A 26,554-nucleotide genomic window follows, 5' to 3' on the forward strand; every position below is an offset into this window, starting at 1 on the left:
CTTCAAAAATATATTTTTGGTTAAATAGCTTCAGGGTCTATTTCTTCAACCATTTCACTTCCTTCGTCAATGTCAATAGAAGCTTCTTCAACCTTTGGTAGGAGCTTCTGTATAACATCTTTGTTCGTTATTGTCTTCAGAGATGAAGGATAATATTTCACATTTGTTTCACCTTTCTTATATTCTTTCTGCTGCGATAAATCTAAAACAATACTGAAGAAGTCAATGTTAGAGTTCTTTATAACAGTATAATGAGTATCTTTGACATTCACGAAGAAACTCTTTTGTTTCAAAACTACTGCTAACTCTTGTGAAGTATAACGTTTGCGGTCAATGACGATAGCTAATGGTCTGACATACTGACCAAACTTAGATTCTTTCACAAACTTCTTGTTAAAGATAACATTAACATTTGAAGCATTATTGAACTCATTCTTGATGGCAGTAGCGAGAGCATTGTATGAAAAGAACTTGCAATCTTGCATGTGTTTCATTAAAATAAAAATATTAAATTATTTTGAAAAATAACTTAAAAAAATCTAATCTAATTTTTTCAAAAAATATTTTTTTATTTCCTACTAAAGATGTATCGGAAGTTGTCTAAGTTAGAACACTCGGAAATAAAACAACTTCTTACAGAAGCTAATATAGATGTTGCAAAGCATTACGCAACAAACAAAAAGGCACTCGCTGACATCCTCAATGACTATAATGGTGCAATAAGTTATGATAGAATTCATGAGTTCATAAAGCCGCAACGCGGCGAGGACGAAGTCCATGCAATAGCATTTCCTTTAAATGACGTTGCTATTGACTTATATCATAGACGTTCAGTACCTCATGAAGTAAGAAGAGAAATGTTTGACATAACAAATGCAAACGTTGGTGAAACAAGAAGAAGAGACGACACACTGAAACAACAGAGAAGAGAGATGTTTAAAAGTGCTATAGAACAAGTTCGTAAAGCTAACGATGTCATTCGTTCCATTGACGACAAACCAAAAGAAGGTGAGAGATGGTTAAAGAAAGATGAAGAGAATAGGAAGAGAAATGTGAAGTCAGGCAATAGACTCATTGACTTTAACATCGAAGCTTTAGATGAACCAAACAGAGACTACTTACACAAACATTTCGGTAAGGTTTTCATGAGACTCTTAGAGAAAATTAAAATAAACTCACAACAGAGATGGATGGTATGTTATAAACTTGGTGGAAAGTATGAATGTTCTACGTTAAACCTCAATAATATTGGAACATTACTACATCAGCTCTTGAAGGAGAACTTTATATCAGAGATAGAAGCAAATGCTGCAGGTATTGTTGAAATGCACTATGACTTCTTCTTGACAAACATAAAGAATCTTACTGAAATAAAGATGTATGATTTAACAGAATATGAAGGCTTAACGATGTCAGATGTAAAGAAAGGCAAACCAAAAAAGAGACCATATAGAGATGAAAGCACACTGACAAATGACCAGAAAGCCATTTTGGAAGCTCTTAAGCAAACAGGAAACCCAGCACTTATAGAAAGCTTTTGGAAAGATAATGGTGAAAAGAAGTTTTATAAGAAGAGAAGCGGTCAGTTCTGGAAGTATCTTTGCACATTACCTATAAATCTTGAACGCTACCAAATCTTCAATGAATTGAACAAAAGAACTGCAACACTTATGACAGAAGATAACTGCTTCGTTTATGCTTGCATTCAGGCTGGAGTAAATGAAGAAACTATTGACCACATGAGAGAAGTCATTCGTGTTAGAGACTTTCCTCAAAGTAAAGTACAAGAAATTTCTGACGCAACAGGTATAGCATTTAATGTTACCATTGGTTATTTCAATGACTCAAGACATAATGAAATAAAGAGATACATACCAAAAAATGTGAAACTGTTAGAACTATTGACTTACTTCTTGTTGAAGACCACTACATGCTAAATGAAAGATTACCAATGACAACATATTTCGTCAGAAATTACAAAGAAATTCTCAAAGCTTGTGGTGGAATGAACATTGAGAAACAAATGAAGATTATACAAAGAGAGAAGATAAATATGTAGTTCGTTATGATAGAACAACACCGTTATGGGATGTTATGAAAACATTGTGGGAGTGCAAATATTTCGAACCTATTTCTTATGGAGAACTTTTCACATATACTACTGACTTATATAAACAGAACCTTGCACCATTTAAAGATTTGACATATGCTCCAAAGTATTGTGTACAACTGAAGAAGAAAGCCGAGTCAAAAGAAGTAAATAAAAATAAGTGCAAGTTCATTCCTGAGCACGTTTTCTTTGCTGACTTTGAGTGCAGTACCGATGGCTTTCATAAAGCTTTTAACATATGTTACGACAGTGAAGATGGTTCAGTGAGTGAAAGCATTTGGGGTCAGAACTGTGCAACAGAATTTTTGGAGCGACTTCCTGACAAGAGTTTAATATATTTCCATAACCTCAGTTATGATATAAACTTCATCTTAAGACACATGACAGAAGTGAAAGGAACTCCCATCATTAAAGGTTCACGAACAATGCAAATAACTGGCTTATATAAAGGAAGGGCAATTATTATAAAAGACTCTTACAGTGTTATAAATAAGAAGCTTAAACTATTTCCTGCTATGTTTAACTTACAAACAGGACCGAAAGAAGTATTTCCATATAACTACTACAGCAGTGTTTTGTTAGCAAATGACAACAGAACTGGTGTCATTTCTGAAGCATGTAAGTTTATCCGGGATGCAGATACATTCATGAAAAACATAGATTCCATCAAAGGTTGCAGAATAGATGAGAACCACTTCGACTTAGAAAAGTATAGCACATTTTATTGCAAACAAGATGTAAGAATTTTAAGAGAAGGTTTTGTTAAGTTCCGCAATGACATATTGAAAGAATTTGATTTAAACGTTTATGACTACGTTAGTATTTGTTCTATTGCTAACAAATTATTTGAGAACAGAGTGTACTTCCCGAATGGAAATTTATATGACCTCTCAAATAAACCAAGAGAATTTATTTCGAGATGCATTCAAGGTGGAAGATGTATGTTGTCAGATAACATTAAACAAAAGAGTAAAGAGAAACTCATTGCTGATTTCGACGCTGTTTCATTATATCCATCAGCTATAGCAAGACTTTATACTTTAGAAGGTATTCCAAAGGTTATGAAGAAAGAAATGTTAAGCACAGAGTATCTCATGAGACATTTATTCGATGACGACCAAAAGGAACCCATTGGTGAAAAGTTTATGTCTGGCTTCTTTGTTCTCATTAAGATAACAGAGATTGGAATACATAGACACTTTCCTTTAATAGTTTGTGACCCTGAACTAAATCCAGAACTTAACGTTCCCAGAAGTTCAAACACTTGCTGTTTAATGTATGTTGACCATATAACATTACAAGACCTCATAAAATATCAAGGTGTCAAATGTGAAGTGTTGCAAGGATACTATTACGATGGAAACAGAGATATTAGAATAAGAGATGAAGTAAAGAAGTTGTTTGAGTTAAGGTTAAAGTATAAGAAAGAAGGAAATCCTTTGCAAGAAAATATAAAGCTCATTCTGAACAGTATTTATGGCAAAACTATTCTATCTCCTATTGAGTCAAAAATAACCATAGTAAATGACAAAGATGCTATAAGATATGCCATCAGAAACTACAACCATATAGTGAAGTTCGAAGGTTTGGATGGTTCAGATAAAACTATTTTCAAGCTAACGAAAAGCATTTGCAGACACTTTAACTTCTGTCCACTTGGTGTTAACATTCTGTCTATGTCGAAGAGAATAATGTGTGAAGTATTCTGTACTGCTGAGGACTTAGGAATGGACATCTTTTATAGCGATACGGACAGTATGCATCTCTACAATGAAGATATCCCTCGTTTAGCTGAAGAGTTTGAGAAACGTTATGGAAGAGTTCTCATTGGTAAAAACCTTGGTCAATTTCATAGCGACTTTGCAGAAATCACACCTGGAAAACAAAGTTTAGCATACAAGTCAATATTTTGTGGAAAGAAGACTTACATAGACTTACTCACGAACGATTTAAATGAAGTTGCATTTCACTGCAGAATGAAAGGCGTGAAGCAAGATGTTATTGCTTTAACCGCTAATGAAATGTTTCCTGACTCTGTTCAGTGTTTCTATGATGAAGATAAAGGTTTAATGGTTCCGCAAGGAACATATGACAAAGACTCTGAGTTCAGTTTAATGAAACTTTACAAAGCACTTTATGACGGTCAAGAGATTGGATTTGACTTATGTAAGTCATGTCAACCTTGCTTTGAAGAGAAGTTTAACTTTTCTATTCAGACTAAGACTTCATTCATAAGAAAGCTTAAGTTCTGAGGTCATGAATGAGAAAAATAATGAGGTCATTTATTTTTGTCAGCAATGAGGTCATTCGTGATAAAAATAAAACTAGCGGCAAGGGCGAAGCCCATGTGGTCATTTACAATACTGCGATGGTAGAGTTTAAGAGTTGTGCTTCAATGTAGAGACAGTCCTTATGGTCTGGAGGTAAGAACACTGGGCAGTTATGGTCATGAGTGGAGAACATGTCTATCCAAAACTCACGATTGAAGCCAGTTAATTTATAGTATTTAGGGTTAGGAAGTGGTGAAGTTCTTGTATGACCAATGAACTCATTTTCAACTCCCTTACTTAAGTTTGAATATAATATAGCTTGCTTTCTATCCCAAATGCCTGGAAATCTAATTTTGGAAAAATCATTTTTCCTCGGAAGCATTGCATCATAATTGAAAACATTCTTGAAATCATCACTTGGTTCAGAGATTTGAAATCTTATACGTAATGGATTTTTTTTTTTTTAGCTACTTCATTGAATGGTGAGAATACAATGAATTGACAGTCATGTGTTCCATCTTCATTTGTTACAAACTCGTAATGAAAAGCTATTAATCTTTCTACAATTCCTTCTTCTTTCAGTTCTGCAAGAAAATCACGTAAAGGCTGTAAAGTTTGTACTTCAATGTTAAACTTCTTTTGAAAATTTTCGTAAAATGTAATTATACAGTCTTCTAACGTCGTACTGTCATTGAAGTATTTGTATATGTGAATGTTTTGGGCGCTTAAAGACTGTTCGTCATTTTCTATCTCGACTTGAAGTATAAAGTCAACCTTTCTGAAAGCACGTGTTATATACATAGATGTTATGCCAATGTACTTCTCTTCATTTATGTTCACAATCCAGTCTGTTGGAAACTTAAACGTTACTCTGTTCCCCTTTATTTTGACGTCAGGGTTTTCACTACTGAACGCAACAGATAAAGGTATTTGTCTATACATTTAATTCGGATAAAAATAAACCATTTACTCTTTCTTTGCTTCAGCTTCTTTAGCTTTTGCTTCAGCTTCTTCTCTAGCTTTTTTCGCCAGTAGTCTTGGGTTCTTTTGTCTTCCAGCAGCTAATGCAGCAAGTTGTTTTTCACTAAGTTTTCTCTTTGGTCTCTCTGGCTTTTGTTCTTGTTTTTGTTCCTTCAGTTCGGATAAAATTTGCTCACGAATTTCTTTCTTCAATGCTTCAACATCTATGACCCCCTGGGTCTTGTCCGTAGGACTTGTCTGAGTCATTTGACTGCAGATAAAAAACAAAATTAAAACTTTAACCGATGTAAAATGAGCTTGTCAAAATCAGAGCGAGAGTCTATTATATTAAATGACGCAAGAGGAATACAACATCCTTTCTATTACGTAAGTCAGAGTAAAGATGGTAAAATATACGTAAGAAAAAGAAAGGTTCCATTAGCGAATGCAGAAAGCGACAACATTAAGGTGTATGGCAAGGGTGAAGTCCACGAATCCCATATAAAACCTTCTGTTCAAACTGAAAAGTCAATAGAACCTGAAGAAAAGAAGCCAGATGTACTTTCAATAACGAACCAAGAGCTTATTGCAAAGTTCGTGAATTTCATTGAAAAACAAACCGAGTCAAAGAACCCTGACCCACCAGTGAAAGAAGTTGAGACAAAAGAGAATGTACAGTTCATTGAAAATGTCAAGAAACAACTTCCACCACGAATGCCAAGAAGAAGAGTGAGAATAATGAAGTAAATAGATATTTTTATCTGAAGTAAATACATGCAGAACGAACAGCTAAACGAATTTACTCCAGCAGAGCATATTCATCAGATTCGCTCATATTTCGATATCATAGACAATGCAGTTCAAATTGGTGACACTAATAGAAAATATTCTGACGCAAAGATTCCATCACAACCTGGAACTGCTAAAGATAACACATGGGTAACATTCAATCTCTCACCTCCTGGTGAAAATATGTTGGACCTTTACAATACATTCATTACGTATAAAATGGAAGGTCAATTTATTGTAGATAAAGAAATTGGTTCAGGTTCCAATAAAACAAACCCACCAGGATTTTGGATTGGTTTCGATGACGCTTTCTATGCAGTTGCTGGATATCAAATCCTTGCAAATGGTCGTATCGTATATTCTCAAGACAACGCAAGAGAAGAAGCATATATAACTTCAAACTCACAAACTACCGAACAAATAAAGAAAGTAGATGTTTTCTCAAAGACTCGACATGAAGATGTATGGAGTCATTCGGGAACATGCAGAACAGGACAAATTGTTAGTGGTCCAATTACAGCAGGAAAATCATTTGATTTTAAGCTTCGTTTAAGAATTCCTGTTAGAAGATTCCTTCCATTAGAAGCTATTCGATTTATTCCAGCTTTTGCAGGAAACATTCAGCTTAAAGTAAAGTTCAGTAGCGACGCCTTACAATGCACATCTATATCTGTAAATGATATCATTGCTTTAAATCCAACTCTTAAAGTTGCATTTGCTTCAGATTCAAATCCACCGACAAATAAATTTGTTCCATGGAATGAACCATTCACTATGATAACGAAGGCAGTAGAAGCTAGTGGAACAGTTACTATTACAACTGTAACCCAGCAACTATTTCGAACAAAGATGGATTTTAATGAATGTTTCATTCATCCAAAGTCATTCTCTTTAGACCCTAACATTTATACAGAACTTGTAGAACATTATACAAACGAGGCTTTATGTTTTCCTGTTAAAGTTATGGATTGGATTCCTATGGACGGTTCATTCTCAAAGAATACAGATAGTTCAAGTGCAACATTTACAGCAGCTTATACGCCTATTAATGTTAAAAGTATTTGGGCACTATTTAGAAAGAAAGACAACTATTATGTTAATTTTGAGAACCCTAAGTTTAAATATCTTCAGCTTTCCATGGGAGCTTATGGAAATATGCCTGCAGAACCTGAAAAATCATATGGTCCTGTATTTTATGAAATGGTTGCGAACGCTTGCAATACAAACAATGATATGATAGGATTTAATGAAGATGTTATGAGGTCATTGGTGGATGATGGTAGTGTGGAACATAAATGGGATAGTTATGACAACACACATTTCTTATGTGGTTTTCCAACAGAAGTGGACTTTTGCTTCCAGCAAGGTCAAACATCTACTGCTCCAATAACATACAAATTGTCTGTTAAAGGACCTATTGAACTAGCAACTGAAAATGTACCAAAGCCACTTATTGGATTTATGAGGGATTGTTGCTTTGCCATTCAGGTGCGTGCTAATGGCATCCCCATAATAAGATTAGATGACTATAACTTAGCTACGGACGACAGTGAGGAATAAAGGATGAACGTTTATTTTTAAAGCTTATAAATGAGTTCTTCATCAAGCTCTCGTGAACCTTCACCATCTATGAAACAAACTTTACCAAACGATTATGGAGCACCTATTGAATATTTCTTACGAGCTGCACAATGGCAAAGAGCAGTCTCACCAAGGTTAGGTGTTCCACCAGCTCCTGTCAAAAATAGCATTTGGTCAAGTCCTTATATAAGATATGGTCTCCCACTAGGTTTGCTAGCTACAGCAGGAGCAGTTATGATGTTGAAAAGAAACAAAGCAAATGTTGTAAATAATACTGAAGTAGCTGAAGTTAAACAAACTCCAACACCTTCGCCAAAACCAACGTCAAAACCAACACCTTCACAAGCAAAACCTTCAATGACTCCTGAACCTATGAAAGTACAAACTCCTGTTCAAAAGTCAACTCCTAAACCGACTCCAACATTTAAACCAGAACCTACTCCTCAAATAAATCGTAAAACTCCTGCGTTTCCTTACTGAAAAAATAACGTTATTTTTATTTAATATTAAAATTTTTATTTGATTGAAATGACGACTAAAGTCACTGAAGCAATGAAACAAAAGTTTTTGGTAGAATACATTAAATCAGGAGCGGTTCCAGAAGGTTTTTACGTTCATACTATGAAGGATGGTAGAGTTCAGTTTAGAAAGATAAAGCAACCATTAGATAAAGAAGGAATTTTGAGAAAGATTAAACTTCATGAGGACAACATTGCTGAACTTAAGAAGAAGCTAGAAGAGTTATAAAGTAATGAGAACGTTTATGTTATGAGAAATTTTTAACGTTAGTTTTATTTTTACTGAAAATTTTTATTTGGATGTAATGACGAAAACTATTGAGATAACAAACTACAACGGTCATGAGTTCAAGAATTTGTTCTTCGTTCCTCGTGAAAATACATTCTATCAGATACGAGGGAGAAAGGGTAAAGTTAGTTTGAGCGTTTATGAAGGAATGAAGAATGGAAAGTTTATACAAGCATACGATACAAACGGTAAACGTGTTTCATTAGCTTTGTCAAAACTTACTAACATTTATTTTGACAGTGACTTTGACCTATATGAAGAAGAAAGTGAGTCAGAAGATTATGAGCTGTTATATGAAGCACAGCAATGGGAGGAGTTGCAATACTTTTGTAAGTGAGAACGTTTATTTTTACAGTAGTGAAGTCGTTTGTGAAAACGTTAGTGAGGTGAAGTGGTTGGCGGCTTTGTAAATATTTAAGGTTAAGTTAGTGTTGTCGTTTGTGTTGTAAAATATACGTTAATGGTTTTGTAAAGTGTCAAATTCACATATCAAGGGTAAGGTGGAACGCAGTGCCGTCGTACCCTTGATATGTATACTAACTGTTGTTAGTTATTTATTTACTTTTTTTAATATTTTTTAAAAAAATAAAAGAAAATTCAAATAATTTTGTATCTCCCATGATATATCGACCCACGAGTACTAATGTGGCTATAATTAGAGATTGCAACTCTATTATGATCATAGTCCGGTGATATACAATAAGATTCAAATTTTGAAAGAATTAAATTAATAAAATCCCGGTGAAAAAAATAAAAACAGCTTCTAAAAGTATAGTTATCTTAAAATACGAACTTCAACACAAGTTTTTTGATCCAATAGAAAATTGAATTCTTTGAATAAATAAAATATTTTATGTATTAACATATTAAATTTCCTAATTATTTTTTCTTCTTGGGAAAATTTTTGAATTCGAATAGAAAATTCAATAAATTGAAATTGGGTTGAAAGAATTCTCCATATTAACTTGTCATATATTTCAGATCATATAAATTAAGTTAATTAAATTTTTTAAAAACCTTAATAGGATAAAAAAAAGAATTTACACTCTCTCACTTTGAAAACGTAGAAAATGCCAATCTATTGGTATACATTTTAGTTTTGTTAAGTTTACAAAACAATTACTCTAGATTTTAAAGATTTATCAAGAATTTAGAGAATATCCTTCTCAAAACAACTTCAATAGCGAAGGATTAGTATTGAATCGGATTTGTAACATAATTATAGTACATTACAATACAATTTCTCCGACTTTTAAATTTTTTGAAATATTTACAAAATATGCTCTTTCTATCATCGATACTTTAATACAGAGCAAATTTAGTAAATGTCATCACGTTATTTTTTCATAAATCGTTTTCGAACTTTTGAAATATTTATTTTAAACCAGTTTTCTACATTTAATATGTGAATTATATCAAAAGTAGATGGGCGATACTTGTAAATCTATTTAAACTATTAGTTTGCTATTATTGAAGAACTTTATAATTTTTTTTTTCTTATGTATGGAATTAAAGATAATTTTGCTGATTCCAACTGGTTTTTCTATATGAGTTAAATATGCCAAGTGAAATTGGACTTGCCAATATTGTAAATTGAAGTATGGACTATATATCGATTTTCATTGATTGATGAATAACTCGGAGTAATGTAATTGTTGATAATGAAAAATAGTTTTCAATTGCTGGTAAGGGCCAATGTATGTTCAATAGCTCCGAAAGCAAAAAATGCACGTTTAGAAAAAGACGATAATGATTAAATTACAAAATCGATAACGACGACGATTAAATTACAAAATCAATAATGACCCATAAAATTTTGTTAAGGGTGCACCCGTATGTACGTTTATTTGAGAGGAGGAGGATTGCCCTCTCAATTTTGAGGGATTCGTTAGTTTATTTTCTCAATGAATATGCAATAAAATTTGATTTTTACCTTATCAATATACTTCATATAATATACACATGTTCATGTAAAAACTTTTTTTCCAAAATCCTCAGTAGGGTTGTTAAAAATATCAAAAATTAGCGTTTTGAAGACACCATGGTGTCTTATAATTTTCCCTTCCTTATTGGCGTGTAGAAATAAATGCGCCAATAGATTGAAGAAGAAGAATTGTTTTTCTCTTAATGAACTTTAATCCTTTTGATATAAGAATATTAAAAACATTAATATAATTTCGATTTCGGAAATTAAATTTCCAAATTTTTTGTCGATTTCGGAAATAACAGGATCCCGCATCCAACACGCGACAACAAAACACAAAACACACTTTTTGGTTCTTTCATCGTTTTAATCGTAATTTATGTAATACATGATTTGGATAAATTTTACAAAAATAGAACCTATATTATATTCTTTTCAAAGATTCTTGCAAATCATCAAAAATAATTGTATTTTAAAAAACGATCAAATTATCCTTTCATTATTTTAAACTTAATTAGTTTTTATGATTGACTAAAGCAATCATATTTATTCATCATTAAATAAACAAAAAAATAATATTTGAGAGTTATTTCAAAAAAAAACACATTGAATTTATTAATTTGTCTCAATTTGAGTATTATAAATTTTTATAATTTCAATATTTTGAAATACACTTTTTAATATTTCAATATTTATGATATTTCAATATTTATGATATTTCAATGTATTAAGTGGTCTCAAATTGAGCTTCTCAAATATAAGTTGGCCTATTCAAATAATAAAATTAAATAATATTTAAAATAATAAATAAAAGTGATTGAGGTCATCGCAAAACGGCTGTTTCAGTCATTTATTCTTAAAAATAAAAAGGGTAAAAACTAAATAAAATGGGTAAAATTCAATAGTGTCTGTGCTATCGTTCAATTTCAAGGTGTCTTTTGAAACCGCAAGACACATTGAATTTTTGAATAGTGTATTATGGTTTGACAGACACCAATGAAAAAAATAAAATGATATTTATTTTAAATATATAAGATCCTTATATAAAATATAAATATTTTATCGTTTTATTTTCTTGTTTTAGAAATGTTTTTTATTGAAAAATCAATAAAACTAACTCCAAAATAAAATTTTTGATTTAAAGACACTATGATGACACCAGGCAAATCTTCCAAGACACCTATCGTCGGGAATCTAACAACCCTATTCCTCAGGAATTAAGGGATTTTTGAATTTTAAGAATTTTTTTCGAATTTTTTTCGAAAAAAAATATTTTCAGAACAGCCTTAACGGCTAAGATTTAGGAACAATGTTAAGTATCAAAAAGAAAGGAGGTCTGATATAGACAACATATATCGTTGAAGGTTGAAAAAATCTCTAATATTTGAGCCCAAAATTTCAAATTTTAATTTTTTGAAAAAAGAGGCCACCCGTATATACGTTTATTTGAGAGGAGGAGGATTATATTTTTGAAAGGGTGAAACATTATGAATATGTTAATTATATAATAATATGTATTAATTACAACCATATTAATGTTTTGGCTTTGTTTGCTTACAAAAACATGTAAAAAACATTACAAAAAGATTAATATTGTAAACTTTTCAATTTTGATAGTCTAGTTGGCATATATAAAAAATAAGGTTCTAAATTCTGAAGTTTACATGATCCTCTCGTGTGCACCCTTAAGGTCGTATGAATAAATAACTGATCTGGAGATGCGTTTCCCTTATTTGATTCTTGTTTACTATGTCATTCCCGCCATGGAATTGATTTATTTAAGCAAAAGACTCGATCGAAACTCAATCCTTTCATCTTGCATTCATATTTTCATAAATATTTGGTTATTGTCGATATGTCGAATACTTAACCTTAAGAATCTTCATAGAAATAAGAACTTTAGTATTCCTTTTGCAATATTATTAAACATTCTTCCTTTTATTAAGCAATATATATCAATAAATATAACGAACATCAAGTTCAACAAGCAACCAAAGAGAATAATGATACTAAATAATGTAGAATCAATGATAACGATTCTTTTATTAGCAATTGGCATATCCGCATGCAAAGATGTTTATGAATCTACTGGCCCTCTATTCCATGATGAATGGGTTGCATTACTTCAATCAACCGCCACTTACAAAGATAATACAAAGATTGTAATGCTCTTTGTCGTGAAGTACTTAATAGAAAATTTAATTCTTGCAATTACAGCTTTAGTACTCTTTCATTTTATGACGCGATATACTATTTCGATTTACAAATACAGTTTTAAACCAACATATAGATTCTTATCATTTGTGTACTTGATTTCCTTCATTTTCATGGCTAAACCACTCTACAAGCCGCCAGTAGTCACAAGCAGCAAGTTTTTATATGAAAATTCCGTGCTTCCGAGTTTAGATGAAATTGAGTTTCCAAGAGAAGAAAAAGAACTTGATATTTATCAGCTTAGAAGCATACGAGACAATGTATTTTTCTAAGGAACATGGAGGAATATATGAAACATCTAAATCACCAAATTTGGAAAGTTTTGCGTTCTCTAATAACTCGATTTTCTTTTCTAATCTTAATGGGGATAAAGTCGGTGGTGTTAATGTTATTCCAAGAACTAAATTTACAACGGCTGCTCAGTTTGCTATGGCATGCGGTTATGCCTTCTTGACAGAACCTCCACGCTCTGGCCTTACAAATAATGAGCCATATTTTCCTAAATTTAAATGTCTTTGGGATATTCTTAAAGAAGTTGGATACAACACCACAGTAACTTATGGTACAACACCAAATGACTGGGGAATTGGGGATCTATATTATAGTCATGGTATCAATAAGTTATGGAGCAAATATGATGTGCTTCCTAACTCAAATGATATTTATGCATTGGATCGAGATATAACTCCTTTCTTTATGAAAGCTTTAACAGAAATGAGTCAGTCAAAGGATCCATTCTTTGCCTCTTTTCTTACATTGGATACTCATGAACCAGGTTTTAAATGTCAAGATTGTATCTATGAAGAGAATTCTATGATTACAGTAGTGAAATGTTCTGATAAAAGAATCTCTAATTTATTGAAATGGATGGAGCAACAGAGTTGGTATAATAATACTGTGATTGCACTATTTGGTGATCACATTGTGAGAGGAAATGGGTATCCAGAGCTTGCTGAAAGGCATAATTTTTCAAGGCGCCCATTCAATATGATTATTAACTCTGGCATGAGAAGTAACTATACTAGAAATAGAGAATTCACAAGTATGGATATTTATCCAACACTCTTAACAGCAATTGGGACAAAAGTCAAGAAAAATCAACTTGGCATGGGTATTGATTTGTTCAGTGGTCTGCCAACATTAGTTGAAAAATATGGTATTAAAAAATTCATAAAAGAATGTGAAGGAACAAAAATATTTTATAATCATATAATTCATGGGATAGAAGATGATGGTATTAGAGTTAAAGGATTTCTGAAAGAAATCATCCCAAAATAAAACCACTATTTTTAATAACAAATGTTTGCTGAATATTAATAAAAATATCAGAATTACCCAGATTTTCCTTACTTTTACCACTCCCCATGTAATTTCTGGGGAAAAAGATAATTCATTTTTTTTTATGGATGAATAGATTGTTTTCCTAGAAAGGACCTCATATCTCTGGCTAAAAAGAGTGTCAGATCCTAAATAGATTATTGATCTAGTGTACAAATCCAATAAAAAGCCTATTTTTTTGGCTTTTTTGGTGCTCATTTTTTCGAAGATCTACATGAATATGGGGAAACCATCGGATTTTTTTGGTTAACCCACATCTTCATGTAGTCTGGACTATCTTTCCTCGAAGGACCTCTTTACGGGTGTAAAAACTCATAAAGTTCTCAAAAGATTCATTCTCGATCTCCATGCTGAAAGAATTTACAATAAAAAAGAGATCTACGCATCAAACTACAGCCATAAATGAACTGAACCCCTAAAGCTCAGCTCTTAGTTTATCAAAAACGTCGAAATCCTTCTCATTGCAATCAAATTTTCTCAATAACTCATAAGAAAAATCGAATTTTGATTAAGCCGATGTTATAGGTATCACAAATACTACAAACTTGAGCAATATCGAAATTGCCAGCAAAAGTTTGAAATTGCATTGCTCATATTTGTTTTGTAAACTAAAAATCTGCTTATATTATTCATTAATTTTTTATATATTATTCATATACTTTAATAAAAACAATACTATTTCACCTTAAAAATGAATTTCATAAGTCAATATTATTTTTTTGAAAATGTATCAATTTTCGATTAAAACAACATGAGAATAAAATTTACGCAAAATTATTTTAAAAAATGGTTTTAAAAATTTCCAATTGATGAAGAATAAGATTGCAAGAAGTTTTGAAGTTTAATTTTAAGAAAAAAAATTCGGATATTATTCATGGATCTAAGTAATCTGATATTTGAGTATCGGCACTATGCATAAAACATATATTTATAGTTTTTTTGGATTTTTATGATTTTAAATATATTCAAATTTGGCAATCCAATAGATTTTTAAAAAATAGGTAAATAAAAATAGATTACATATGCAGCAGATTTAGAACATGAAACAAATCTTATAGTGACCCAAAAAAAAATTCATGATCCAAAAAAGAAAAAAATTGGCTAAATGGGAATCAAACCTTGGCATAATGAATCATTATGTCGGATGTTTCCACTACACCAGCAGTTCGAAAAATACCCTTGGTGGTTCTATTTAATAGCTACTCCCAACGATAGGCGGTGTCCCCAGCTTTAGAGAGGTGGTAAAAGTAAGGCAAATCTGGGTATTTGATGTTTAAATCGTAATAAAAGAGAATTTGTGTAATCTCTTTACAATTAATCGATATTAAACCTATATCAATATTTTTATAATTGTTCATTATAAAATCTTGTCTTGATGAAATTCTCCATGATCCTTTTATCAATGCAAATCCTCATTGTTATTTCATGTTCAAGAATATTATTCCGACTCGAATTTTTGTTTATAAATTATATAATATACAAACAATCTTCAGAACCAAATTATTAAACTACACAGACTATGTATTTCCCAACGGGAACCGTCGGATTCCGTCATTGTGGATGATTACGGTAGAGAAAAAAATGTAATTTTTAATAACGAATTTTGAATTTTGCAATTTTTTTGGAAATTTTTGAGGGATATTAAATGAGCATTTATATTTCTTTTCTGGAGAAGCAGCTATTTTTGTTGTGTTAAGGAGAATTTGATTTTTTTGCGAACAATCGGCGCTTCACGCCAATAGTCTATCATCGATCCGTGACCAGAGAGAGGGTCAAAGTTGCAATTTGTCACTTTTCCACAAGAATATAATGGGGAAAAAGTTATCATATAGTTGATCTCATTCACTGAGGTGAGAGATGCATGTAGTGTAATGGGATAAACAGTTGGATTGCTGCTCTAAGTCCTAGGTTCGAGACACATTGGCTTCATTTTTCTCTTTTTTATTGACGTAAACTATTCAATTTTTGTGTTCTCCATTCAAATTTCAGAATTTTTTTTGCAGATTTCACGCTACATTCGAAGTTACCTTTTGTAACAACCACCACTGCCTACGAAAGACGAAAGTGTGTCACGATTTCACCCGGAAATCCGACGGTTGTTTAAGAGTATGCACTTTTGTCACCTACTCTCCGTGACCATCCGTAAATTCTGAGAAGTCTCCCGTGACGGCGTCACTTTTTTACTGCAAATTTGAGAGAAATCTCCCGTAACGGGAGAAAAAATACGTTTTTCTCGTATAATCTCCCGTAACGGGAGATTTTTTACGTTTTTTCTCTCAAATATTTCATCCGTGAATTTTTTTTTGCTCTCTTATATTATCATACCCTATGGATAGATCTAAGCATTAAAACTTTTTTTAGTTGAGTGAGAAGAAATGATAATATGTTAATATAGAACATTAGAATATGATAAAGATACACTCATATCGCGATATTTTGAAAAAAAAATTGGATAAAAAATAAATATTACTATTTATTCAACGAAACAAAAATTAATAGCTTTCCTTGTAAGAAGCACGCTTCAGAGACATTATCTAATACTGGATAGAAGAACTTTGGAAGTACTGCATTGAATGTAGGACTTCGAAAGTTTTATCTATAATGACGTATTTAAAAGCTTCTGGTAACTATAATTGTAAATTTGGGCGAGATGCTCAAAGTACTTCTGTAGCCACTCATTGATTGAGAAGCAATAGAAGAATTTTAAGTGTGGGTAGTATACTCGCATTCTTTGATCCATAATGGACAAATAATTGTATGTTCTATACATAGTAAGGTAAAGTTATTCTAATGTAAATTAATAAATATGTAACATTGGAACAATCTTACCCTACTATGCTAAAGATTCGGTTGATTGCTTACTTCGAATGATACTTCATGCTAATATTGAAATTGATAAAGCTTTATGTGAATACTAATATTAATGATAAGTTAAATTTGAATAAACTGTGCGACAGGTAAAGTAGCAAGCGAAATTATTTATTGTGAAAGAATAGTTTTGAAATACACATGCTCGGCTTACGCCGAGCGAATTAAAGTAACGTACGATTTTTAACGTACAAAAAAAAACGCGGCGGACAGCAATGATATATTCACGGCAAACGGTAGGCTTTTTATAAAAGTTGGGAAATGCATATACACAGATGAATCACATTAAAATATTCAATATTATTTATTCAAATATTTTTGGAAAATTCTGAATGAAAGGTTGCAATTCAAATCAATTCAAATTTTTTGGGTGTTTTTTTCATGAATTCAAAACAAACAATTTCATCCTTTATTTTTAACTAAATTTCTAGAAAACATCTCTTACCATTTTATAACTTCATTCCAGGAATTATTTCTAATGAGAATAAAACAAACCTTGTTTGAAAATTTTTTATTGTCGAGTTATCTAATATTTTATCTCTCTGTATTTATAAATGCTCAACACTATTCTTTAAATAAATTATGCAGAAGAAACAGCACCATGTGTATTAAGAATGTCAGCTATATTTGTTTACTAATAAAATTTGCTACAATATCAAGATCTGTTCAGATTTATCTTTTTCATTGAGATTTGCACAATATGATATGCGCAGTTCGAGTGTTTCCTTTCAAATAAAACATGTTGCATGATGAAGAACAGTTCCTCTAAATTCATTTTTTCATCGTTATTTATTCATAATTTTTGTGGTGTAGTTGGTGAGAAATTCCATCTGCTTTTCTTCCTTCTAGACAAACGATAGCTTCCTATGCATTCACGAAAACATTCTTATCTAATTAATTTGTTATTTTTTTCTTCTTTGCAATGGTGCTCAATCGTGTTATATGTGATTATCATATTCCAAATGATACAATTGTCACTGTTTTCTTTGGTTAATTAGTTAACTATCAAACCGAATGAATCGATAACTTTGCTGAAAAATCATTTTCACTATAACTACTTCTTTTGATTGCTTTCGTATCTGTTTACCTCTGGCCAATGACAATTCGCACTGCTGGAAATCAATTTTGTTTATTGCAAGACATAGCCATGAAATAAGTAATGCATTTATCATTGGTTGTTAATCAAATTTTTTGTATGAATATATCTCAGAATGCATGGTCTTATTTAATACTTTGATGGTGTTATGCACGGGGATACTTCTCAATCTCTTTGTAATTAAAGTTGCTGTCTTAAATAGAAATATTTATCAAAAAAATATCGAGTAAATGTTCTGAAAATATTATTTTACTCAATATTCTGATTATATTTAATAATAAAATATAATGTATTTGACATTTTGGTTAAATTCAAATCATAATAATTGAATTTACAAAACTAAGATAGACAATGAAAGCTGCTAAAACGACTCACGCACTTAGAATGTTATTTTAACTTGCCTTTAAGGCTCTGAAATGACAAAAGATAAAAAAACTGACATTTTTTTCAATGTTAAAAGGCAAGTAAAATGGCTTCAATATGGAATTTCGATTACAGGATAATAGCATTGGACGACCGAAAGTAGATAATGGAACTATTGTAGATTTTTTAAGATATACGTTATATTACCCTTGCAATAATAGCCTCACATGCACGCCATATGTTACGACACTCAAGCCAGGGTACTACAAATTCGAGCTCTACGGCAGCCGGAGGATTTGCTCGTGCAAATAAAGGCGGAAATGGAGGCTACAGTGTTGGATATTACGTAAATAACATCTCTACAGAAGCATATTTCTTTCTTGGCGGAAAAGGTGAAGATAGACCAAAATTCCATAAATCAAATAATAACACGCCAGGAGGGTTTAATGGTGGAGGTTTTGGAGGTTATGACACTCATTATGGAACCTACTCCGGTGGTGGTGGCGGTGGAAGTACAGACATTAGAATCGGCTCTGATAAAATTGAGAGCAGAATAATCGTCGCTGCCGGTGGAGGAGGTGCTTGTGGGTATGATAATGAAAACGAAGGAGGAAATGCTGGTGGACTCCATGGAAGTGATGGAAAATCCTTACGGCCTGAAGGGAGAGTTGGTGGAGGTGACACTGATCAATCAGGCGGAATAGCTTATTCATATCGAGGTGCAACAAGTGGCAGCCTATTTTATGGTGGTAATGCCTCTACAATGCTAGATGCATATGGTGGAGGAGGCGGATACTTTGGTGGTGGCGGTGGTTCTTCAACAGTCGACCATTATCAAGGTTTCTGTGGGTCAGGTGGCGGTGGTAGTGGGTATACAGGAGGTGTTTAGAGTTCGGATAGATTCAAAGTCACTGCTGAAACAAGTGAAGGCTCCAACGAAGGTAATGGATACATGAATATATATTATTTCGGGAATTCTGAATCTAATTATGCTATTAGATGCAAAACAATTGTTTGCAGATGTAGATTTAGACATATATATTTCTGTTTATGGTTTAAATAATCATTGTCGAAAAATAAGCTATAAAAGTTCAAAGAATAATGATTTAATCATTATTATATGACTGTTCTCGATGTCTTCGCTCTGTTATAATCAAAGGCTGCCTGTTCCGGTCCAAATTAATTCTTGAAGATTTGTTGATTTTCAATCAATTAGTACTGAAATAGCCTCATATTGTATTCGTTGTGTCGTTACTTGGATTAGTTTGGTTCCGTATTAAAATTTCTTTTGATTTTTCATATTTTGTTCCGAATAGAATAAACTAGTATATGTAGAGATGTTTCTTCTTTTTTGAGCTAGTAATTATAATTGTAAAAAGAATTTTGTTAAATATTTAAGAAAAAAAATTTCATTTGGCTGAAAATAACTGCAAAATTGGGCTTATTTAAAGATTTATGCCTGATAGTCTTTATAAGTGAATCAATTTGTCTGAATCAAAGTTTCAAATAAGATGGCTGACATTTGTAGAAAGCGCTTGGAAGATGATATTAACTAAGTATTTGAAAGTTTCAATCTCCTGTGAGAGCCACAATAGTAAGTTTGAAGTAGTTTACTGCTCACTCGTTGAGATGACTACAAAAACTGTATAAAAAGTGTCAAAATTAATGTATGGACAAATGCCGGTGATATTATCATGGATATTGGCCATCCCCTTGCAGCGATGCTAGATAGTATATGAAAGAGATGTTTAATTTCTATTATTTTTTTTAACTCGCTGTGTATTATTACAATGATAAAGATTAATTTTCCATATGTAATAAACAACTATTATTGGGTATTTTATCAAAATAGCAGCAGCATTCTTTTGGCTTGGTCATAAATCAAATATACGAAAAAGTAACTGATTGGAAAAAATTTTGAGCGGATAAAGATTTGATCGAAGTAATAAATATTCAAAATAAGATTCTGAGTATATATTTCAATTTCTGTCATGCAACTCCAAATTTTTGTTAAAATTGAATACATCCAGAATTTAGACGATTATTTTTTTTAATGTTGAATTTTAGCTCTTTTTTATCTACTTTCCGCTTGGACAAATTCGCCAAAAGGCTATTTGAAGATCAAGTGGAACCAGAACCAAAAGGATGGTACCTTATCAGTCCTTTAATCCCATTAAAATCCGAAAAATTTGACAATTATAGGCAAACCTATCCAGACATTTTTAGATTTGAACATCGAATTACTCACGAATCATACATATCTTATCTTACAAACGAGCAATATGCAGAATTTTCGACAAATATCGATTTTAACATTGAAAGGCATCGAAGATATGAATTTCTACGCCTCAGGTATTCTCCTATATCTTATTACAGATTCCGTGCAACAGATGACTGGGACTACAACATCAGTTGTAAAAAATTAAGGTATGAGCACTTTTTATGTTATGAAGAAAACACTACAATATTGGACCAGATTTCTGAGGTTCCAGAAGTTTTAGAGTACCAAGTTATTCCATCTTTTTCATATAATCAAAAATTTTCAGATTTAGATTCTGGCTCCATCGATGAAGAGGTTTTACAAGGTAATCAGCTATTCAGGACTTCAAATTCTTTAAATCAATATGGAATTACTGGTAGAAACCAAAAAATTACGTATCATGGTTTTGGAATTGACTTAAATCATTCGTTTTTCTATGATAAAACTGGTGATATGACTGATGCTTTTGATATTCGCTACAATGAAAATATAGATTACCATAGAAAAATTTCAAGATACGATTTACAAACTGAAACCGTTGATTCAACAACTGATGGAACGTACTTTGCAAGCATCATTGCAGGTAAACCATATAATTATGATGATTCTACTGTCAAGGTTACTCTGGAGTTTCATTTGATTCGAAATTACATGTTATTGAGAAAAACTTGACATTTGTCAACCAAACATTTGTAAATGAATCAAATCCGAACGAAACTTACACCAGAGAAATGGTTGCAAACGAAACATTTGTATATGATAATGATAAGTTGATGGATCTCATGAAACAAGCTGATTCCCATATCATTACCACTCCATTAGTGTATAATTCCTTGTTCCACACGAATACAGACGAAATAAATTTATTGGCATGGAAAAACAAGGAAATTTTGTTTGTTTTACCAGCAGAGACGTCAATGGTGAGATGAGTAGTCCATCTGATGCCTTGAATGCGTTAACTGTCGGTTCAATCAAAAATAATTTGGAAGAAGCTTCTGATTTCACAACTCCCGGTCCATCTTATTTCGGAGCGAAGAAACCAGAGGTTGTAGCACCTGGAGAACTCATCCTTGGCGCTAAGAAAGGCGTTCCTTTCGATGATGAAAATTCAAATCCTCTAAATTACCAAAATGGAACGTACGCAGCGGCAATGCAAGTAGCTGGCCTTGCAGCACAAGTCAGGCAGTACTTCGTTGATGGCTATTACCAACTTTATCTGCAAATCCGGAAAATTCAATAAATCCAACTTCATCGTTAATTAAATCCGTAATAATTAATGGAGCCAGGAACCTAACAGAAGCACCCCTGCACAACCCTTATGTCGGTTTCGGAATTCCAAATATCAAAAATTCTCTTGGATTTGGAGATTTCGGAGTCAGATTCCTCGACAGAGAGGAGATATCGCCACGTGATCATATCATGTACAAACTGACCACAGATAGAAGGTCTGATTTCTCAATAACTATGAATTATTTAGATATCCCGTTGTCAACCTTCCAATTTGGCATTTTGTTTGCAGATCTTAACTTAGCTGTCGAAGCAAATGGAATGGTGTATTTAGGAAACAATTTGAATCGTAAATTATCCGAAGAAAAACAAATACAGAAAGAATCATCATAAAAGATATGGATCCGCAAGAAATCATTATTCATATCTATTCCAATGATTATTACTTAGAAGATGATGAAAAAGTCACTTTTTCTTTGTCAATTTTTGGCGGTTTTGACACTCAAAATTCCCTATTAAATCCAATCAAAATTGAAAGGGAAAGAAACAATATACAATGTCCAGGCAACTGCAGTGGACTTGGCCAATGTGTTGACAATGGAATATGTGAATGCGAAGAAGGAAGAAGGAATTTATTGTCAAAACAAAATGAGATTACTTTATTATTTTAATGCTATTTGGGCAACAAGAATTTACGATGTTTACGATGAAGATGTTGAATATCTTTATTTCCAACTTCCTCAACATCATACATTTGATATTGTTTTGTCTACTAATTGGCATACAAATGCTGTTTATAATATGATTGTTTCTGTAACAGATGATAGTTACGGAATATCAGGAAAAGGAAGGAAATTCATGTTCAGATGTGATCCACAACATTATAATGGATGGTATGGAACTGATGAAATAATTACTAAAAATAATAGAACAATTATTTTGGGTTGTTATAATTTAAACAGAGGAGAAAGTCATGGAAAACTGTATATTGATTTACATTATCATGCAACACCAAATCCAACACCAATCGCTACTCCTACTCCTCCTGCTACTCCTACTTTAGCTCCTACACAAACCCCTTTCGTAACTCCTATAGAAACTGCTTATGAAACTCCTTACAAAACTGCTTTCCAAACAGCTTATCAAACACCTTATTACACTGAAAGTTTTACTCCTTTTGTTACTCCTTATGAAACTGTTTCTGTCACTCCTTATTTAACAGCTGATTTAACTCCTTTCCAAACTGTTTCTAAAACACCTTTTGAAACTGTTTTTCAAACTGCTGCAGAAACAAATCATTTCACTGTTTTCGAAACACCATTCAAAACTCCTTTCTCTACAAACTATTTTACTAATTCTCAAACACCTTTTACAACATTTTACCAAACTGTTCATAAAACTGTTTCTAAAACACCTTTTGAAACTTTTGTTGGAACACCTTTTATTACTCCTGATGTTTCTAAAGCTGTTACACCTTTCATTACACCATTTACAACATCAGAAGAAACTCCATTTTTAACAGCTTCAGAAACACCATATGAAACAGTTTTTCAGTCACCATTTGTTACATTTGTTTCTACACCATCATTTACCTTGAAAGAAACAGCATTTGAAACAGCATATTCAACACCATCATCAACTGTTTCTAATACACCATATTCAACACTCCAAAGTACTCCATCAGTTTCACGAACACCAGCACGAACAATCTTTGTTCCAATTGATTCAACATCATCCGATGGTAATGACGACAACAGTCAAAAAGAACATTCAAATAAGAAGAATAATGTTTCATCACTTGTCGGCATTATTGTTGGCTGTCTTGTTGGTTTAAGTCTTCTCATTGTTTTGTCCGTTGTTTTGTACCGTCACTTTAAATCAGAAAGTTCTTCATCAACAGACATCGAAAACAAAACAGAAGAAACTAAAATCATCAACTCAGATGAAGAAACATATCTTCAAACTACTATTGAAACCATCCCTCAATCATTCATTTTCACTACAGAGCTTGATGACGATGATGATGCTTCAACTGACGATCCATTTAATTTCTACATTTAACTTTTATTTTCATTTTTATTTTTTGTTTGTTATTCATGTTTTATTTTAAAAGTATTTTATGTTAATATTTCTTTAACTTCTTTTAGGTGATTTCGAATATAAATATAGTAGAGATATGTAAGTTTCCATTTGCATACTTCATAAGAGCTTCGAACTCGTCATCTACAAAGATTCATAGGAAATTCCTATAGAAAATATGCTTATATGGACTCACATTTATAATCAATACAATTACACTGAAAATATATCTATCTCTTTGAAAAAAAAAATCATATGAAGTTTTCATTTTCCATAATTAAAAAATATTAAATTTGATTTATTCCCACGATATATAATGTATTTTCAATTTTTAGACTCCTTTAAATTGAATATAATTCAATTTTTGAGACGGCTAATTGAAAATACGGGACGATCTTTAAATTGAACGGTCAATTTAAAGGAAGTATTCAATTTTTTGGTCAATTTAAAGCAATGAATGAGAAAAACTTTGAGCTTAGGGCAAATGAAGGTTTTTACAACGTAGATAGATAGACAAACGTATATGTCATCATTTCAATGAGTATGGTAGATTTCTATAAAAAGTGAGTGCAATATCACATTGCATTTCGAAACATGAGAGAAATAAGCATATATATACGTTATTACATATATATTTATATGCTCTTCTATATTATTACAATGTTAAAATAAGAAAAACTCTAAGTGTCTCATTTGAAATATAATCTATTTTATTTTTATATAACAATTATCAATGAGAATGTAAATTATATTTGATTAGACGATAAATGATGAATAGACTTAATTACTTATGATTAGACATGTGTTGATAGAAATATTTGTTAACATTTATGAAGATAATGTGTTTTGATTGAGATTACATTTGTTCTGAGTGGAAGATTGCTATTATATTGGATTTATATGTGTAAATCAGGAAAACTCGCACTTTTTCCAAAGAATGTGAAATATTGGATTTCAATTCAAGAAAGGAGTTTACAAATGCAGGGTATTGTTCCTTTACCCTGCATTTGTAAACTCCTTTCTTGAATATTTCGCACTTTTTCTATAGAATGTCACATCAAGATTTTAATTCGAGAAAGGAGTTTACAAATGCAGGGTATTGTTCCTTTACCCTGCATTTGTAAACTCCTTTCTTGAATATTTCGCACTTTTTCTATAGAATGTCACATCAAGATTTTAATTCGAGAAAGGAGTTTACAAATGCAGGGTAAAGGAACAATACCCTGCAGTTGTAAACTCCTTTCTTGAATATCTTCATTTATTTAAATAATAAATATCACATTCTGTATAAAACTCCTCAAATATCCTCAATTTCCCATTACAATCATAAATAACCATTTTATATATTTCTTAAATTTCTTTAATCCTTAATTTTCTTATCAATTTTGTTATTTTTTCAATAATTTTTAAAATTTTCTATTATTTTTGGAAATTTTTATTTAATTTTGTGATAAATTTATTCAATTCTTATTATATAATAATATTATTCAAATTTATTGTTGTAATTTTTCAATGATTATGATAATTTTTAATTCAATTTTTAATCGAATGTTTTGATGGGACGAGCTTACTGAGCATAGGCTCATCCCATCAAAACATTCCATTCAAAACTCTGGCCTTCATCGAGGCCAGAGCTCACAATTCATCTCCTCAGAGCCAAGTTCCTCGACGGTCGTCCTCATTAGGCACGATCCGAGAGGAACTTGGCTCTTCATTAAAATCACAAGCTCTGGCCATTGCTAAGGCCAGAGCTTCGCAAACCATCCTCGGGGCCGGTTTCCTCAAAGACCGCCCTGATTTGGGGCGGCCGGAGAGGAATCCAGCTCCGAGAGAGTACCCATACGAAGCTCTGGCCTTAGCAGTGGCCAGAGCTTTCAAAAACAATCCTCAGGGCCGAGTTTTGCGATGATCGTCGATCATGTCGACAGTCTCGCAAGAACTCGGCCCTGAAAGACATACATATACAGGCTCTGACCCTAGCAAAGGCCAGGGCTTCGCTTTAAATCCCCAGGGCCGGCTTTCTCAAATGCCGCCCTTATCCCGGGCGGCAGGAGCGAAAACCGGACCTGGGAATCCTAAAATACCAAGCTCTGGCCCTAGCAAAAGCCAGAGCCTGCAAAATTCATCCTCAGGGCCGAGTTTTGCGATGATCATCCACATGATAGACATTCTCGCAGAAACTCGGCCCTGAAAGACGTAATATCACAGTCTCTGGCCTCAGTAGAGGCCAGAGCCTCGCTTACATTACTCAGGGCCGGCTTTCTCAAATGCCGTCCTGATCTAGGGCGGCAGGAGAGAAATCCGGCCCTGGGAAGCATGAAATACGAAGATCTGGCCTTATAAGAGGCCAGAATCTGCAAACACTCCCTTCTCTACAGATTATGATCCAATGTAACACAGAAAGCCTAGAAGGAAGCCCTTTCTCAAGGTTAAGACTTCCTTCCTGGCTTTCTGATACTGGATGGAGTGGGGTTTGGCTTCCATTGCAACTCCTTCCAAGAAGATCAAATGATTACACAAAAGTCATGGCAATTGCATTCTAACATTATAAATACAATTGCCATGGCCTACAATTGCGAGTGCCTGCTGCTTCAGCAGAGATTTGCAGCAGACACTCGCAATGTTAACCAAAATTCGTCTGAAAGTTAGAAAATGGGCTTTTTCTCAA

The 26,554-nt window shown here is 32.5% G+C and overlaps 9 protein-coding genes and 4 pseudogenes across 13 annotated transcripts, besides 5 other annotated features; 10 read left to right on the forward strand and 3 right to left on the reverse strand.

Moving 5' to 3' along the window:
- Positions 1 to 9,032: part of a mobile genetic element that runs on past the window's edge.
- Positions 21 to 226, reverse strand: TVAGG3_0707000 (annotated as a pseudogene). The gene has a single exon. A coding segment is annotated over exon 1 (206 nt).
- Positions 585 to 1,037, forward strand: TVAGG3_0707010 (organellar and viral DNA polymerase type B; the record flags this gene model as incomplete). The annotated part of the gene is made up of 1 exon (XM_051243612.1): positions 585 to 1,037. A coding segment is annotated over one exon (453 nt), but the record flags the coding sequence as incomplete, so codon positions are not given.
- TVAGG3_0707020 lies at positions 1,377 to 2,437 on the forward strand (annotated as a pseudogene). The gene has a single exon. A coding segment is annotated over exon 1 (1,061 nt).
- On the forward strand, positions 2,626 to 4,010 carry TVAGG3_0707030 (organellar and viral DNA polymerase type B; the record flags this gene model as incomplete). Its single annotated transcript, XM_051243613.1, has 1 exon — positions 2,626 to 4,010. A coding segment is annotated over one exon (1,385 nt), but the record flags the coding sequence as incomplete, so codon positions are not given.
- TVAGG3_0707040 lies at positions 4,466 to 5,104 on the reverse strand (annotated as a pseudogene). Its single transcript has one exon. A coding segment is annotated over exon 1 (639 nt).
- Positions 5,344 to 5,607, reverse strand: TVAGG3_0707050 (annotated as a pseudogene). The gene has a single exon. A coding segment is annotated over exon 1 (264 nt).
- TVAGG3_0707060 (uncharacterized protein) lies at positions 5,653 to 6,087 on the forward strand (the record flags this gene model as incomplete). Its single annotated transcript, XM_051243614.1, has 1 exon — positions 5,653 to 6,087. The coding sequence occupies one exon, from the start codon at positions 5,653 to 5,655 to the stop codon at positions 6,085 to 6,087; it is 435 nt and encodes a 144-aa protein (XP_051090201.1).
- TVAGG3_0707070 (kinase C-related family) lies at positions 7,948 to 8,190 on the forward strand (the record flags this gene model as incomplete). The annotated part of the gene is made up of 1 exon (XM_001298622.2): positions 7,948 to 8,190. The coding sequence occupies one exon, from the start codon at positions 7,948 to 7,950 to the stop codon at positions 8,188 to 8,190; it is 243 nt and encodes an 80-aa protein (XP_001298623.2).
- Positions 8,239 to 8,457, forward strand: TVAGG3_0707080 (uncharacterized protein; the record flags this gene model as incomplete). Its single annotated transcript, XM_001298623.1, has 1 exon — positions 8,239 to 8,457. The coding sequence occupies one exon, from the start codon at positions 8,239 to 8,241 to the stop codon at positions 8,455 to 8,457; it is 219 nt and encodes a 72-aa protein (XP_001298624.1).
- TVAGG3_0707090 (uncharacterized protein) lies at positions 8,534 to 8,854 on the forward strand (the record flags this gene model as incomplete). The annotated part of the gene is made up of 1 exon (XM_001298624.1): positions 8,534 to 8,854. One exon carries the CDS (start codon positions 8,534 to 8,536, stop codon positions 8,852 to 8,854), a length of 321 nt encoding a protein of 106 aa, XP_001298625.1.
- Positions 9,033 to 9,096: 64 nt separating the features above from the next.
- Positions 9,097 to 9,127: a mobile genetic element.
- Positions 9,128 to 10,107: 980 nt separating this feature from the next.
- Positions 10,108 to 10,325: a mobile genetic element.
- A 1,693-nt stretch (positions 10,326 to 12,018) lies between these two features.
- TVAGG3_0707120 (lipoteichoic acid synthase family) lies at positions 12,019 to 14,612 on the forward strand (the record flags this gene model as incomplete). The annotated part of the gene is made up of 1 exon (XM_001298625.2): positions 12,848 to 13,933. The coding sequence occupies one exon, from the start codon at positions 12,848 to 12,850 to the stop codon at positions 13,931 to 13,933; it is 1,086 nt and encodes a 361-aa protein (XP_001298626.2).
- A 1,480-nt stretch (positions 14,613 to 16,092) lies between these two features.
- Positions 16,093 to 16,122: a mobile genetic element.
- Positions 16,123 to 17,004: 882 nt separating this feature from the next.
- Positions 17,005 to 17,045: a mobile genetic element.
- Positions 17,046 to 18,203: 1,158 nt separating this feature from the next.
- On the forward strand, positions 18,204 to 20,073 carry TVAGG3_0707150 (glycine-rich protein family; the record flags this gene model as incomplete). Its single annotated transcript, XM_051243615.1, has 1 exon — positions 18,559 to 19,209. The coding sequence occupies one exon, from the start codon at positions 18,559 to 18,561 to the stop codon at positions 19,207 to 19,209; it is 651 nt and encodes a 216-aa protein (XP_051090202.1).
- Positions 20,074 to 20,414: 341 nt separating this feature from the next.
- On the forward strand, positions 20,415 to 23,868 carry TVAGG3_0707160 (bifunctional inhibitor/lipid-transfer protein/seed storage 2s albumin superfamily protein family; the record flags this gene model as incomplete). The annotated part of the gene is made up of 1 exon (XM_001318421.2): positions 23,401 to 23,868. The coding sequence occupies one exon, from the start codon at positions 23,401 to 23,403 to the stop codon at positions 23,866 to 23,868; it is 468 nt and encodes a 155-aa protein (XP_001318456.2).
- Between the last annotated feature and the right edge of the window lie 2,686 nt (positions 23,869 to 26,554).

This window comes from Trichomonas vaginalis, chromosome III (genome assembly GCF_026262505.1).
Source record: "Trichomonas vaginalis G3 chromosome III, whole genome shotgun sequence".
Classification (NCBI taxonomy): domain Eukaryota; phylum Parabasalia; order Trichomonadida; family Trichomonadidae; genus Trichomonas; species Trichomonas vaginalis.